Raw genomic sequence first — 16,627 nt, 5'->3', positions numbered from 1 at the left:
CAAGTTTCAGATTTAGGAAGGCACAAAAGCACATGCTTAATTCTGCGTCCATGCTTAAATCCATCCCTGTACAGCATGTGCTCAGTCACCTTAAAGCTAAGTGCTTTTTAATTGGAACAAAAAAGCAGAACAAGTGTAAGCAGCTACAAATCCCATGATAGGATGTATTCAAAGTAATAAAGAGCCAGTGACCTATCATAAAGCAATACAAGTCCCTTGTGGAGTTATTATGCCATTCCCAAATATAGTTTACTTTTAAAATCTCCTAGGCTGTGTCTAGACTGCATCCCTTTTCCGTAAAAGGGATGCAAATTAGACATATTGCAATTGCAAATGAAGCGGGGATTTAAATCCTCCCTGCTTCATTAGCATAAAAATGGCTGCTGCTTTTTTCTGGCTCGGAGCTTTGCTGGAAAAAAGCACCAGTCTAAACTCATTTTAAGAGGGATAAGGGATCTTTCAGAAAAGGCTTTATTTTCCGAGAGATCCGTGTCTAGACTGGCGCTTTTTTCCGGCAAAGCTCCGAACCGGAAAAAAGCAGCAGCCATTTTTATTTAAATCCCCACTTCATTTGCAATTGCGATATGTCTAATTTGTATCCCTTTTACGGAAAAGGGATGCAGTCTAGACACAGCCCTTGTGTTTAGATTTTGTTGAACTTTTCCGGCAAGTGAGATGCTGAGTGCTACTAGCACCAGCAGTTGATATCAATACATCGTAGAGTTTTTTGCTCAACAAACACTCTAGGTAAAATGTCTCAGAGGGGTAGCTGTGTTACTCTGTATATTTAAAAAAAAGAATTGTCCTGTGGCACATTATGAGACTAACAAACTTATTAGCTTATAAGATTTTGTGGGTAACACCTACTTCATTCAGATGAGTTGTAGTGGAAAATACAGAACCCAAGGTAAATATAACAGCAAAAGCAGTTGTCAATTGTAGGGCCTGTGTTAATGAAGCTAATTAAGGAGGGTGGATGTATTCCATTCTCTTGTTCAGAATGGTTCAGCTGAAGTTGATAGTGGGGTGGAAATTGTTGAAATCCCTGTGGAATTCTTCAAGAGTTTTCTTCCCGTGGGTCCATATGATTAAGGTGTCATCAATGAAGCATAAGTAGAGGATGGGTGCTAGGGGACGGGAGCTAGGAAAAATGAATTTTTTGCATCCCTAACCTTTCTTCACATCTCTAATCTGAGTAAACTCCATTTGTAGAGAACAACTTCTTGCTTCTGTGGAAATTCCTCATGATCCAAATCCAATTCGAATCAGAGAAAAGACTTCCATAGGTTTCAATGGGCTGTAGCTCACACCTTAGGTATGCTGCATTTTACTGCAGTTCATCATCATGTTCCTCTTGGGCAGGTGGAATAGGTTAATGAGAGTGTTGGGTGAGAGTTCACTATTGACCCAACACACCAGATGTAGCCTAGAATGCTGATAAGTTCCAGAGTCAGAGGGAACTTTCAACAGCCAAGTGAATGCAGTTGGACTAATTTATGATTTTGGATGGAGAACACATGTAATTTGGGGGTGTTTTAGCCTGAGGCTACATTTGGCAGATTCAGCTAACCCCAAATGTTCTGAGTCTGAGATGTACTGAGTACCCTGAACTTCAATATTTCTTGGGATCGAGCCATGAGCTTTTGATTTCTCAAAGTGATACTCAAGGGAAGAGAGATTTAAAAACCTTCATAAAACAATTCAGAAGAATTCCTCTGCCTATTCAAGCTTCTATTGTAAAAGTCCAGACATTGTCTTCAGACCTGGCCTAAATGCAGTCTGAGGATACGTCTACACTATGAGAATGATCGAAGCTGTTGCTGTTGATCTTCCAGGCTTTGAATTAGTGGGTCTAGTGAAGACAGCTAAATAGAACTGAGAGGGGCACTCTGGTCAATGCTAGTAGTCCTGTTTCCACATGGAGTAAGGGAAGTCGAAGGGAGAGTGTTCTCACTTCTACTTCCTGCAGTGTGGACAGCGCCAAAAGTCGAGTTAAGGTACTTCAACTTCAGCTATGCAATTACCGTAGCTGAAGTTGTATATCTTAATTTGATCTTGTCTCATAGAGTATACATACACTGAGTAGATGGGATTTCATGACTCTCATAGCCCTTAGCCCTTCAAATGAATGGGATTTGAGAAGGAATATTTTGCACAAGTCACATTTAAAGCATGTGTATCAGACTTTGGCATCTGGTGGAAGAAAGCATCATGTAAACTGCAATTACAGTCGCTGCAGTAAGTGCTTCTGTGGGAAAGGAAAACATTCCATAACTCCTGATCTATTGACGACTTTTATTTCTGACTGTGCAATTCAAATTAACTCAGTGAAAGTGAGAAATGTATTGCCTCAACACAGCAAATACATTGATCAGTCATTTCTGTACCCTATGGAAGTTCAATAAACAATCAGCATCCCTGTAGTACCACTCTGTGCACACGTTAGGTTTTGGAGTTGCTTTAGTGTTTGTCACTGTGTTGAACCACTCCAGTCTGTGGCTGGATCCCAGGCTTTGCTTCTTGATGGGCTGGAGAATATTGATGGTTCTGTAGTAATGGAGAATGATCAAATATTATTTCAACAGATATCCATGTCACATCACTAGACTTGCTTTTAAACTGAGCTAACCCATTTAATTATTCTCATCTCTTTATGCAGGTATGGATTGATGCAGCCACTCAGATATTTTACTCTTTAGGAGCGGGTTTTGGAGTTTTAATTGCATTTGCTAGTTACAATAAGTTCGACAACAACTGTTATAGGTAAGAGAATCTATTTCTCATTGCCATTTGATAGTGACAATTGATTTTAAAAAGCTTTAATTTCAGACTCATTTTACTAGAACTCTGATACCATGATTCCAATAAAATAGCTGAGAAATTTGGAATGTAATCTAATTTTATGTATTTATTTCTTTATACATATTTCACAATTGAAGAACTCTATTTCCATGTTGACACTGGATTTTCTTCATATATATATATATATAATGCTAGCCAATATAATATATTTCAGATTATACCAAATTGCTCAAGAGAGTTAAGACCAAAGCAGACTGTGAACAGCTTCAAAAAGATCTCACCAAACAAAGGGTGTGTTTACACTGCACCGTTATTTCAAGATGACTAGCATTATTTTGAAATAACAATGTGAGCGTCTACACAGCCATTCTGTTATTTCAAAATAATTTTGAAATAACTGACAGCTTATTCTGAAATCTGCAAACCTCGTTCTATGAGGAATAAGGTGTGTGTAGATGCTCCACTGCTGCTATTTTGAAATATCCTCTCAACAGGGCCATTCGAAGTTATTCCTCGTCAGTGCCTCCTCGGGCTTTAAATCAAGACAGCACATCAACATTAGGGAAGCCTGCCTCAGACTAATTTTGAGGCTTCCCTGCAGTATAGATGTGCTATTTCAAAATAAGATATTTTGGAATAACTATTCCGGAATAGCTTATTTTGAAATAAGCGTGCAGTGTAGACGTTCCCTAAGTGATTGTGCAACAAAATGGCAAATGAAATGTAATGTTGATAAATACAGAGTAAAGCACATTTGAAAAAATAATCCCAAATATATATACAATATGTTGGGGACTAATTTTACTACAACTACTTGAGAGAGATTGTGGAGTCATTGTGGCTAGTTCTCTGAAAAAGTCTACTCAATGTGAAGTGGCAATCAAAAAAGCAAATAGAATGTTTGGAATCATTAAAAAAGGGGTAGAGAATAAGACAGAATATCTTATTGCCTCTATATAAAAGACAGAGAATATCTTATTGTGTGCAGATGTGGTTGGCTCATCTCAGAAAAGGTCAACAAAAATGATGAGGGGTTTGGAACGGGTCCCATATGAAAAGAGACTAAAAAGACTTGCATGAAGAACCATAGAATCCTAGGGCTGAAAGAGACCTCAGGAGGTCATTGAGTCCAGCCCTCTGCCCCAAAGCAGGACCAACCCTAATTAAATTATCCCAGCCTGAGCTGTGTCAAGATGGGACTGAAAACCTCTAGGAATGGAGATTCCACCACTTCCCTCGGTAACCCATTCCAGTACTTGTCAGTTTAGTAAAGAGGAGACTAAGAGGGGATATGATAGAGGTCTATAAAGTCATGACTGGTGTGGAAAAAGTGAATAAAGAAAAGTTATTTACTTATTCCCACAATATAAGAAGTAGGGGTCACCAAATGACATTAATAGGCAATAGGTTTAAAACAAACAAAAGGAAGTTTTTCTTTACTCAGTGCATAGTCTACCTGTGGAACTACTTGCCAGAGGATGTTGTGAAGACTAGGACTTTAACAGGGTTCAAAAAAGAGCTAGCTAGATTCATGGAGGTTAGGTTCATCAATGGCTATTATCAAGGTTGGTGGGAATGGTGTGCCTAGCCTCTGTTTGTTTAGAAATGGATGACAGGAGAGGGATCACATGATGTTTACCTGTTGTGTTCCCTCCCTCTGTCGCACTTGGTATTAGCCACTGTCAGCAGACAGGATACTGGGCTAGATGGACCTTTGGTCTGACCCAGTATGGCCATTCTTATGTTCTTAAGTTCTAATACAGCATTTTTATAATATAATAAAATATATCAATTTTATGTTATAGCATATTACATAAGTAACTGATATATTCTATTTATTAATTATTATTATTATTATTATTATTATTTAGCCGTAGAAATTATACAATTTAATGTGCATCAAACTTTGCTTAATTACGGTTTTTAATTTTGACGGGCAGTCTGATTTGGATATGACCTAAGCCAAAACTGGAACCAAACAAACCCAAATTACCTTTTACTAAAAACTGAACATTAAGAACATATAAAGTTATTGACTCTCCTGTACAAAAGTACAAGATCAATTTTAGACTTTAGATAGCTGTGTAAACTGCCATTAAATTTGTCTTTCACAAGTAGCACTAGAAGTGAGAGAATATGAAATGAAATCAGATTGGTCCACAATCCCAGAGCAGCAGGAAGATGTTCAAGGTTAACAGATATGGTAGTTTTAGCATTAAATCCTAAAGGACTCTTATGTTTTAGATTACCTATTTGTGATTTTTTTTTCCAGTTGGCCTTGATTCAGCAAAACACATAGTTCAAGTTCAACAAGTGTACACATGATTTGCTGAACCACGGCCATAGTGCACACAGGTCCCAACCAGGGTTGGAGGTCCCATTGTGGGAAACACTGTACAAACAGCAAGAGACAGATACTGTCACTTTACATATTAATGCAGGTTATTTAAATGTGTGTTCTAACTGTTCTATGCTTGTCTGCTACACTCTGATTGAAAATATCTACAGAATGGAGCTAAATGAAAAAAAATGGGATTTTGAAAGATTTTTACCAAAGGAATACTTTTTTTGTACAAATGTTAAATAAAGTATCTTCCCGCTACTTTGGCTTGTTTGATTTTAAAGGACTCATGTTCTTAGACATTTCATTTGCCTAGTGTTAGTGAGTGTATAAACTTTTGTGAGTCAAACTGACTAGTCTCTTTGAAATGCCCAAGCTAAGAGAAGTGTAGAAATCTCAAAGAGCAACAAGTACATTCTAAAATGTCTTTTAGGTTTAATAATTCTTTGCTTGTAACCCAGTTTAGGCTTGTCACCCAGTTTTTCAAAAATTTGGATTTGAATCCAGAATATTTTATTGGAAAAAGAATAAAAATGGAGTTCCCGTAGTGTAGCCCGACCAGCGGAATATGCTGGAGTGACTGAAAATACCTATAATGAAAAGCATCCAAGAAATCACTGCATGTTAGATAGTCTTGGGTTGGGTATTAACTACTACCTACAGTAGCTCCCTTTAAAATATCTGTTGGTACAAGCTAGGAAGCAAAGGGCTTGGGGGTGACTGTAGAAACAGCCCTGAGTGATGCATAAGCTGAGCCATCCCAGGAGGCAGCATGTTGGAGACAGACTTCTCAGTAATAGTGCCACACTGCTTCCTCCTACTGTAGATGTGTAGTAGTTTGCCGCTGGTATAGGCTGGGCAGTAGGGTAGAACCAACACTCTTCCTATTCCCCACTTTTCTCCAGCAGCCTGCCCAGAAGGGGAGAAAGTGGATATGAAGCCCATGTAAGGGTATAAGGAATCCTTAGTCCTTGCCTGGGTCTTTAGTCTAGTCACAGATCTCACCAAAAAGGCTTGCACAGACCTGCTGTGACACTTGAATGCTAAACTTGGTATAGAAATATTTAGCTTTCCTCATATTTGCTGGAATAGAGTAGTGATACATATTACCATTAAGAGGAAAATGGGCACTTGCAGTGTCTTTAACAAACATGCCTATAGCAGCCTCTATAATAGACTATATCATTTTTCGTTCACTGGGGTAGTCTGTTGAATGTGTTCAATTCTCTGAACACAAGGCCTGATCCAAAGCCTCTTGAAGTCCATGGAGGGATTTCAATGAACTTTGGACCAAGCCCACTGTGACTTTAGATTCACACGTGTGTGTTCATGTTAGGTGACATTAATATGGGTAATGTTGTAGCAAAACTGACACCTTAATAATAGCTGTTCTCTAAAGTGGCAATCGCAGCATTCTACAATTAGATTAACATTAATCTTATAGGTTTCTAGGAAGCCTGCCTTTAAGATGTTTCTGACATAATTGTTTTATTTTGGATCCTGAGTAAATTTGCCATGAAACAGAAAAAGAAATACTCTGGAACTTTAAAAAAATGCCTTCGGCAATACCCAAAATTACATTACACTGTGCTAAATTTATTACACTTGTCTTATGTTGTTTACCAGAATCACTCTTGCTGTATTGTAGAGTGATCTGCAGTGTTTCTAAAATATTATGTTTTATCTTTAATCCTGTAAACAAGCTTCAATTCAAAGACAATTGACACTTCAGTGAATCCATTCTTTGGTAAAGTACTGTGGAGTATGTCAGTGACATCTTTATTACATTGGCAAGGCTTTATTGAAGTAGAATTAAACAAATGTAAATTGGCATTGTATTTCCAAATACCGGTAAAGGGCATGATTCATCACTACATTACTCCAACTGTTTTTTGTCAGATGAACTCCATTGAAATCTATAGTTATGCAAGTATAAAACAGAGGCAACACAGAGTGCAACGCAGCATGTTGTCAACATCTGTATTTTGCATGTAACTGTTTCAGTTTTAAAATGTAACTTATAAGGTAAAGAGTGCAGTTGATCATGCAAATGGAAAAAGCTACTTGCGTGTGTATGTTCTGGAATTGAGGAAAATGATAATGATCTTGGTCATACTATTTCACATGAACTTAGCAACTTTTGTCTGAAAGGAGTCTTAAGAACGTTAAAAATACGTAGACCTGAGCTACTCCTGCCTTATATACACACCCCAGTACAGGAATACAGCCATGTCATGGGTGCAGTGAGCTAACCAATGGCAACAGATGCAGAAATTTCTGGTGAAGGCAAACTCTATCAGTAACAAAAGCATTATGGTATGACTGACAACCCCAATTTTAAAGGCCTTGTCCAACAGTAGACTGCATTGTATCTGCTTCTAACACAGATCTATTTTGACAGCCCTGTTGTAAGTTGTTCGATTTTAATCTGGGGGTGGGGGTGAACATGAAGTCTGGATATTTCATACTTGGGCATAATGAAAGCATTATGAACAATCTTCTCTAGGATGGAGTTCATGTCATGGCAAAAGCCAATGAAACATGTTAATTACATTTTTCATAAGGCTTGTTGTTATTGCCACTTGTACGATAATGCCCAGTTGGGCAGTTGGGCCTACTGGTCAGAGTCATAGGGATTGCCTGGCCTCGGGGTTAACGCAGACCCAAGCTAGAGTTAAGGATCAAAGCCAAAGGACAGCCATGGGTGTAAATGGGAGAAGACCAAGGGTGAGACACAAGGGTCAGAAGATGAATGCCAGAGACAATGGACTAGCAGGAGACATAGCAGGAGAGCTGAGCTGGCGGTCAGAGCCAAAGGCATTAAGGATGGGGAAAGGCAAGAACTGAGGTAGGAACAAGATCAGGCTGGGCATGGGCAGGCACAGGCTGGAGGGGAGAAAGAAAAGGCACAGGAAACTGTGTTCAGCACAGCTCACATGGAAAGAAGCTGGCAAGTTCTGGCCACTACTGGGCCGAGATGTAGATTAGCTCTGCTACCCCCAGCAGTCAGGAAGTACAGCCCATGAGGCAGGGCAGCTCCTGGTAAGGTCAGCTATGCCCAGCATGTTGCTAGGAGACTGACCTGCTGCAAACATTCACAATATTGGGGAATTATGTTTAAGGTTGAACTTTCTCCCATGCTCTAGAGGCTGTATTAATTACCGTACATTTGCATTGGAGAGCTGGCTAAACTTAAAAAAAATATACCTATGAAGGGCACGTTTGTCAGAGAAAAATTGAACAGAGCAGTTTCCAGCAAACAGCCTGTGAGGTATATTGCAGGTGTCATTATGAGGATGACAGCTTTGCAAAAGGCAGTGAGTGATATAAAATCTTGCTGTTATTGATATTTAACAATGGAGAGGAGGGGAAAACATTCTTAGGCTCTGACTCCTGCATCATACTATTCATTAAATGTCTAACAAATTATGACCACTGTCATATTATCAATGTTATGATCATTAAAGTAGGCAGCACAAATAAATGCTAGAGCTAGTACAAAAGGTGCAGGGTGGGAAGGGCCAATCTCCTTTTCTGTAAACATTAGGAATTTCAATAAAAATTATCAATGAAATTTTGAACTTCAAAACCATGTGACCAGTTGTGATACATGCATTAAGACAGGGGTGACATTCCAAATTAATGTTGACAACTATGGCCAGATTTAATCTTGACATAAATGAGCATAACACTATTGGATTCAAAGGAGGGTTGTTTGCTTATTCTAGAGCTGAAGCTGGGCATATGGATTTGTGGGTCCTATCATTGGTCAAAATAGGGCTACTCAACTTTGGAAGACCCGGGGGCCATAATGATACTCACAGCACATGTCGAGGGCTGCAACTTAAGTGTTGTTGCATATACAATGAAAATATATATGCAAATAGCTTCTTGCACACTGATTAGCATGAATACAAAGCACTTTCCACAATGCCCTGGCACTTCCGGCACCCCTTCCTTGGGGGCTAAAAACACCAACACCCTGTACCCATCTGTTCCAGACCGTCCATTTGCCTCTTTCAATGCTCACCCCGCCTGGGAGATGCCTTGTCATTGTGGAGCATGTTCTCAGTTTAGGCCATGTTCAAAGGATCCCATCCGCGGGCCACCTGTTGAGCCCCACGTAAACCTAAACCTCACTGCGGGCCACAAGAAACAGGCTGCGGGCTGCATGCGGCTCACAGGCCACGTGTTGAGTAGCCCTGATCTAAAACAATAATAGATTAATAGTAAAGTTATAAGCATTTTTGTGAAATTCATGATTAAAGGGATGGTTACCTCTTTATATTCTACAATGATGCTGGTTAGGTTATATTCCAATCTCAATGAGGTCCATGGGAGTTTTGTCATGGATTTCAGTGGGAGCTGGATAAGGTCTTTCCATGCATCTTAGCTGTAATGTCTGCTTAACTGGAAGAATTGATGGACAGATTCTATGCAATACCTTGAAAATGGCATCAAAGTTCACTAAATTGTATACCAGATACTGCCTGAAAACATTCACAAGAGTTTATAGATATGGATTGGTATTTGCTAATATTCCCTTCACAGTCCAGTCTTTCTTTCACTTCTGCTTACTTCCCTGTTCCATTATTGCTGCCTCACAGGCCATCCTAGAATTCAATATAATTTTTAAGATTTTTAAACACAGATTAATTTCAAAGCAATTAGGAAATAACAGTGGGTCTGTTCAGCACAATATGTTGGTATGAGCCTTTGATCATCAGGATGATTACTTGATTGGCATGTTTCTCTTTTCCACCAAAATCTTATTAACATTATAATACAATTCCTACATACTTCCTAACGTGTTTTTCACGATTGTTCTCTCTCTCTCTCTCATCTATTAGGGATGCTTTGCTGACCAGCACAATCAACTGTGTCACAAGTTTCATCTCAGGATTTGCAATTTTCTCTATACTGGGCTACATGGCTCATGAGCACAAAGTAAAAATTGAAGATGTAGCCACTGAAGGTAGGAAGTTCATTTTACCAACAAATTAGCCTCCTCTTCCACTGCTGCCCTGCAAGCCTGTTTATATTCATCTCACGTGAAACCAGACAAAGAAGCCTATCTACAATTAGGCTGCCGACTGGGGGGAGGGTGCAACTGCGTCAGGGCCCAGAGCTCCTGGCCACTATCACTGCTACTCAGGCCCCTTAAATGGCTGCCAAAACCCCATGCAGTGCGCTCTGCGCTGCTCTGAGGGCTGGCTGTGGAGGGAGGCACGGTGCATTCCAGGTGGTGCTACACCGAGCCCACTCCTTCCACCCAAGGCCCTACCCCTTCCGAGAGCACAGAGCCATGCCCCCTTCATCTTACCAGGGGCCTGGCAACTCTGTAGGCCCCTCTGCCTACAACGGACCCAGTTGTGGACCTGATTCAGCAAGCTACTTAGGGTATGTGGACACTGCATTTGGGAGCATGTTTCTCAGTGTGAGCAGACACGCACACTCCTTTGCTTGAGCTATCACTCTCAAAAGAGCAGTGTAGCTGTATAGAGCACAGGGGGTAGTTTGGGCTAGTCTGGGTGGGTTTATATTCAGGCCAGTTGCCTTGGGATCTGCCTGTGCTAGTCCTGGCAACACTTCAGTCTTCAATGTGCAAAGCAAAGCTGTTGTGTGTCTGTCCGTTCACGCTGGGAAGAACAGCAGACTTTGAGCATGTGAGTTGCCTCATTGAAGTGACCTGAATGGGACCACTCCAGTGCTTGAGGGCTTACACGTGCTTAAGCATTCTATTGAATTACAGTCTATACAGGATGTTCAATGGTCCGCACTTTAGTGAGTTGAGGGTGCTCAAACCTTTTCTAGAAGCACGTAACACTTGAAAGGGTCAGGTCTGTACTGAACTCATGCATACACTATTGAGACAAGACTACTGGCTGGCTCCAACGGTTTCTGCCTAAACAATGTTCAAATATGACTCACTCATACATAAATCCAAAGTAAATACGTAAGAAAATCAGGGTTCTGGTTATGATTTGAGGCCCAATCCCACTGAGGGACTTAAGCTACTAACTCCAGATTTAGGCACTACTATGATCCATAATCCCTAGCTTCTAGTCCTTGTTTGTCAGGGCTGGGAAACAGTGACAGGGGAGGGATCGATCACCTGATAAGTCCCTGTTCTATTCATTCCTTCTGGGGCACTTGGCATTGGCCACTATCAGAAGACTGGATTCTGGGCTAGATGGGTCTTTGTTCTGACCCAGTATGGTTGTTATTATACTCTTATAAATCCCTGCTCGGCTGCTCCTAAATTCACTCAGTGCCTAAATTTTCATTAAAAAGTTCCCTTGGGGCCTAAGTTTGTACCTCTGGGTATGTGCACTGCTGCCTCAGTCAGGTATCCAGGCACCAGTCTGATGCCTAAGCCTTAGTGCCATCCCCAGATCAGATGAAGATAGGTATTTTCCTGCCTAGTTCCCTTGCAGGGTCCAGTCCAGACACCCAACTCCACATAAAATGGCAGTGGAGTGAGTGGAAGGTGGCTTCCCTTATAATATTTAGTCCAGGAGTTAAGGCATTCAAATGATTCAGTTCCTCCCTCTGCTCGGGGAGGGGAAGGAATATATATTGAGATGAGTCTATTTCAGTCTCGCTTAGAAAGATTCCATTTTGAACTTTAATAAATAAATAAATATTAATTGGACCAGATAAAGAGCTAAGCTAACTTATTAGTTGCAACACAATGGTACCATTGTGTATCTGGGCCTGAGTCTCTCTTCAGTTTGTCTCTTGCTTTTCCTAAAAACAGGTCACCTGTCACTTAAGTTTGGGATTCTTAATCTTCTTCCTGTTACAATATCACAGGTGCTGTTTGGATTCAGGCATGCACATGCCACTTTTGCTACTGTACTGCAAAGTCTTCTGTCTCACAACAGAGTCAGGACTCTTATAAGGATCATGGTGCCCTAGCAAATTAAATGTTAGGAGCTTATCCATAAAAAGAATGGGATATGCTTTTAAAAATGACTGCACTAAAATGGTCAGAGTCAAAAAGTGACAAAGTTAAAAAATTGTAACTGTTTGTGTGCACAATATTCACCCACTGGCCATAAACAAGTTTAGGCTTGAAATTAGAAAAAGGTTTTTAACCACCACAAAACTGAAATTCTGGAATAGCCTTCCAAGGTGAAAAGTGGGGGCAAAAAATCACAACTGGCTTCAAGACTGACCTTGATAAGTTTATGAAGGGTTGGTAGAATGAGACTGGCTTACAATGGCATTCCCATCTGTGACTGCTAATAGCAAGTGAAAGGCCAATGATGGGACAATGGATGGGGAGGGCTCTGAGTTACGATAGAGAATTCTTTCCTAGGTCTCTGACTGGTCGTCCTGCCCACATGCTCTGGGTCTAACTGATTGGCATATTTAGGGTCAGGAAGAAATTTTGAAAGACACTTTTCCTCTGCAGCATGTGGCATGGGTCACTTACAGACTTAAATTAGTGTAAATGGTGGATTCTCTGCAACTTGAAATCTTTCAATCATCATTTGAGGACTTTAAGGTTATGGTCTATTACAGGAGTACTCGAGTAAGTTTTTGTGACCCCCAAAATGCAGGAGGTCAGACTACGTCATCATGATGTTCGCTTTTGGCCATAAAGTCTATGGGTATATCTAGACTACATGCCTCTGTCGCCAGTGGCACGTAAATTAGACATATCAACATAGTCCATGAAGTGGGGATTTAAATATCCCCCACTTCATTAGAATAAAAATGGCCGCCATGTTGTGCCAGCTCAGCTGTTTGTCAGTACGAACTGGCAGTCAAGACGGGGATCGGTTGGCCAGGAAAGCCTTTGCCAACCGATCTCTTATGCCTCATGCAATGAGGTTTACAGGATCAGTCGGCAAAGGCTTTCCTTGCCGACTGATCCCCGTCTTCACTGCCGGTTCATGCCACCAAACAGCTGAGCCGGCACAGTGCAGCGGCCGTTTTTATTCTAATGAAGTGGGGGATATTTAAATCCCCACTTCACTATGTCGGTATGTCTCATTTACATGCCTCTGGCGACATACCCTATGAGTCTAAGTCATTCAGATACTATGGAAAGAGAAACCAATGGAAGAATCTAGACAGGTCAAATCATGTTTTCATTAACATTTTTATAAGTTAATCAAGTTCCTCATGCAATAAGTTTCCTCTTGCTTTTCAGGTGCTGGATTAGTTTTCATTCTTTACCCAGAAGCTATTTCAACCCTTTCAGGATCAACATTTTGGGCAGTGGTGTTCTTCATAATGCTTCTCACACTGGGCATTGACAGTTCTGTGAGTATCTTCCATGCCTGTCATTTTTCCTTTAATAAAGTTCTTTGCTAATAAGGATGGCAGCACCAGTCTGATTCCACTAGGTTTTAGAAGCTGTGCTCTCACTGTATCTGTTTTCATAGTTAAGGCCAGTATATCAAATAGCATTACACTCAGCAGTTTATTTAATCTCAGATTCACAGGATACAAAAGGCTTGGGAAGGGCCATGTACTTTATGAAACATGATTTGGGGTTGGGCTGAAGCAGAAAAAATGATGCCACTTTAAGGATAGGATACTGCATCACTGACACTAATGAGAATGTTACCATTGCTACAGCAGCACATTCATGGCCCAAAAATGAAGTTGGAAAATGCACAGGAATAAGATGCTGACCTGCACTTTGGCAAGGCCTACCATGGTCCAGTACTGTTTGATATCAGTGATTTCCACTTCTTATTTCCCACAGCATCATAAATGATACTCATGAGATAACGACTGAGAACAGCATTAATTATATCTTTGATTACCTAGATATGAAATTGTTTGAAAGATTCTTTCTTTACAATAGTCCCGTTACGATCATTTAAAAAAAATCAATATCATTTACACCAGGGATGGGGAACCTCAGGCCGGGGGCTGGATGCGGCCTTCGGCTTGCCTGGATCCAGCCCCTGAGGTTCAGCATTAGGGAGCTGGCACTGGCACTCCAGTCCCCTCCAGCCCCCACCCATAGGGTTGGAGCACACAGAATCTGCTATTTTGGGCCTTCCTAGGCTGTGATGTGCGAGGGGAGTGCAGGGATTATTTTTTTCCCAATTTGCATTGATCAACATTAAAATTCATTTGCCATTTTGTTGCCCAGTTAACTAGTTTTGTAAGATCGTTTTAAAACTCTGAACAGTCTGCTTTGTTCTTAACTATCTTGAGCAGTTTAGTATCATCTGCAAATTTTGCCACGTTCTCCAGATCATTTATAGATAGCTTATAGATAGGGGCACCACTAGTTACCTCTCTCCAATCTGAAAACTGACCATTTATTCCTACCTTTTGTTTCCTCTCTTTTAGCCAGTTATCAATCCATGAGAGGTCCTTTTGGACAAGGCTTTATTTTCCGCAAGATCAGCATCTAGACTGGCGCTTTTTTCTGGCAAAGCTCCGTGCCAAAAAAAAAAGGCAGCCATTTTTATGCTAACGAAGTGGGGGAGATTTAAATCCCCGCTTCATTAGCAATTGCGATACGTCTAATTTACATCTCTTTTACAAAAAAGGGATGTAGTCTAGACGTAGCCATGATGTTCAACTATGTGTCTGACAATTCTATTCTTACCTATAATTTCAACTAATTTGCCTGAGACTGATGGTTAGACTTGCCAGTCTATAATTACCAGAATCACCTCTAGAGCCCTTTTTAAATATTGGTGTCACATTAGCTATCTTCCAGTTATTAAGTACAGAAGCTTATTTAAAGGATATGTTACAAATGACTGTCAGTAGTTCCGCAGTTTCACATTTGAGTTCTTTCAGAACTCTTGGGTGAATGTCATCTGGTCCCAGTGACTTGTTACTGTTAAGTTTATCAATTTGTTCCAAAACCACCTCTATTGACACATCAATCTGGGACAGTTCCTCAAATTTGTCACCTAAAAAGAATGGCTCAGGTTTGGGAATCTCCCCAATATCCTCAGCCACGAAGTCTGAAGCAAAGAATTCACTGAGTTTCTCCACAATGACCTTATTGTCTTTGAATGCTCCTTTAGCATCTCAATTGACCAGTGGGCCCACTGGTTGTTTAGCAGAGTTCCTGCTTCTGATGTATTTAAAAAACATTTTGCTATTACTTTTTGAGTTTTAGGCTAGCTGTTCTTGAAACTCCTTTTTGGCTTTTCTTATTATATTTTTACACTTAATTTGATAGAGTTTATGCTCCTTTCTATTTTCATCACTGGGATTTAACTTCCACTTTTTAAATGATTCCTTTTTATCTCTCGCTGCTTATTTTACTTAGTTGTTAAGACATGGTGGCACTTTTTGTTTCTCTTACTGTGTTTTTTTTAAATTTGGGGTATACTTTTAAGTTGGGTCTCTATTATGGTGTCTTTGAAAATTCTCCATGTAGTTTGCAGGGATTTAAATTTTGGCATTGCACCTTTTAATTTCTGTTTAACTAACCTTCTCATTTTTGTGTAGTTCCTCTTTCTGAAATTAAATGCCACAGGGTTGGGCTGCTGAGGTGTTTTTCTCACCATGGGGATGTTAAATTTTATTACATTATGATCACTGTTTCCAAGCTGTCCAGTTATATTTACCTCTTGGACCAAATCCTGTGCTCCACTTAGGACTAAATCAAGAATTGTCTTTCCTCTTATGGATTCCAGAACCAGCTGCTAAGTCATTTAAGGTGTCAAGAAACTTTTTGTGCATCCCGTCCTGAGGTGATGTGTACGCAACACCAACTATGAATGAAGGCGGTCGGAAGACGCGATTTTGAGGGAATTAAGACTCCTAAATCCTCCCTGTCATAGGATGCTCTACTCAATGCTGTGTAGCATCCTGTGGTCCGTCTGGGGATGAGCTCATGCCCATCCCAATGTCCCTCTTTCAGTTTCACATCCCATGGTCTCACTCTCTTCATGGTGCTCCCCCTTCATGGCCTGGCCTTCCAGCCTGGTCACACTATCATTTTGTCCTTCCTGGACATCAAAGTCCCACTGGATGACTGTCCCGGGCACGCTTCTGCTCCATCATACAGTCTGTCTCTCTTCTCTAGTGGCTTATAGGGGACCCTTGTTCCAGCCTAGGGTTCCTACAACTAGCAGCCAAGGTCATAGAATCATAGATCACTAGAACTGGAAGGGACCTCGAGGTCTTTGAGTCCAGTCTCCTGCCCTCATGGCAGGACCCAGCACCATCTAGACCATCCCTGACAGATGCCTATCTAACCTGCTCTTAAATATCTCCAGAGATGGAGATTCTACAGCCTCCCTATGCAATGTATTCCAGTGTTTAACCACTGTCTGCAATGTCCTCAACCTGCTGCTTTTTCCCTGGGCTGCTTCCTATTTTGTCTCCTATCAAGCTCCTTCTTCACCCTTCTCTGGACATGCCATTCCCTTGGATGTCCTATCCTTGGCTTCCTCTTTTAATAGAATCATAGAGCACTAGAATTGGAAGGGACCATGAAGGTTATCAAATCAGTTCCTTGCACTCATGGCTGGGCTGAGCACC

General features: G+C 40.7%; 1 protein-coding gene across 1 annotated transcript in view; it reads left to right on the top strand.

The window, feature by feature from the left end:
* The window catches only part of SLC6A2 (solute carrier family 6 member 2), a 113,616-nt gene that overhangs the window by 48,878 nt on the left and 48,111 nt on the right, over positions 1-16,627 (top strand). The window contains exons 6-8 of the mRNA XM_014572550.4: positions 2,660-2,763; positions 9,994-10,118; positions 13,308-13,420. Coding sequence (XP_014428036.3) covers positions 2,660-2,763; positions 9,994-10,118; positions 13,308-13,420 — 342 coding nt within the window. The remainder of the gene's footprint in view (positions 1-2,659; positions 2,764-9,993; positions 10,119-13,307; positions 13,421-16,627) is intronic.

The sequence above is a fragment of the Pelodiscus sinensis genome, chromosome 12 (genome assembly GCF_052426305.1).
Source record: "Pelodiscus sinensis isolate ZL-2025 chromosome 12, ASM5242630v1, whole genome shotgun sequence".
NCBI classification, from domain to species: Eukaryota; Metazoa; Chordata; order Testudines; family Trionychidae; genus Pelodiscus; species Pelodiscus sinensis.
Note: the sequence above shows the minus strand (reverse complement) of the source record. Positions and strands in the feature narration are given on the sequence as shown.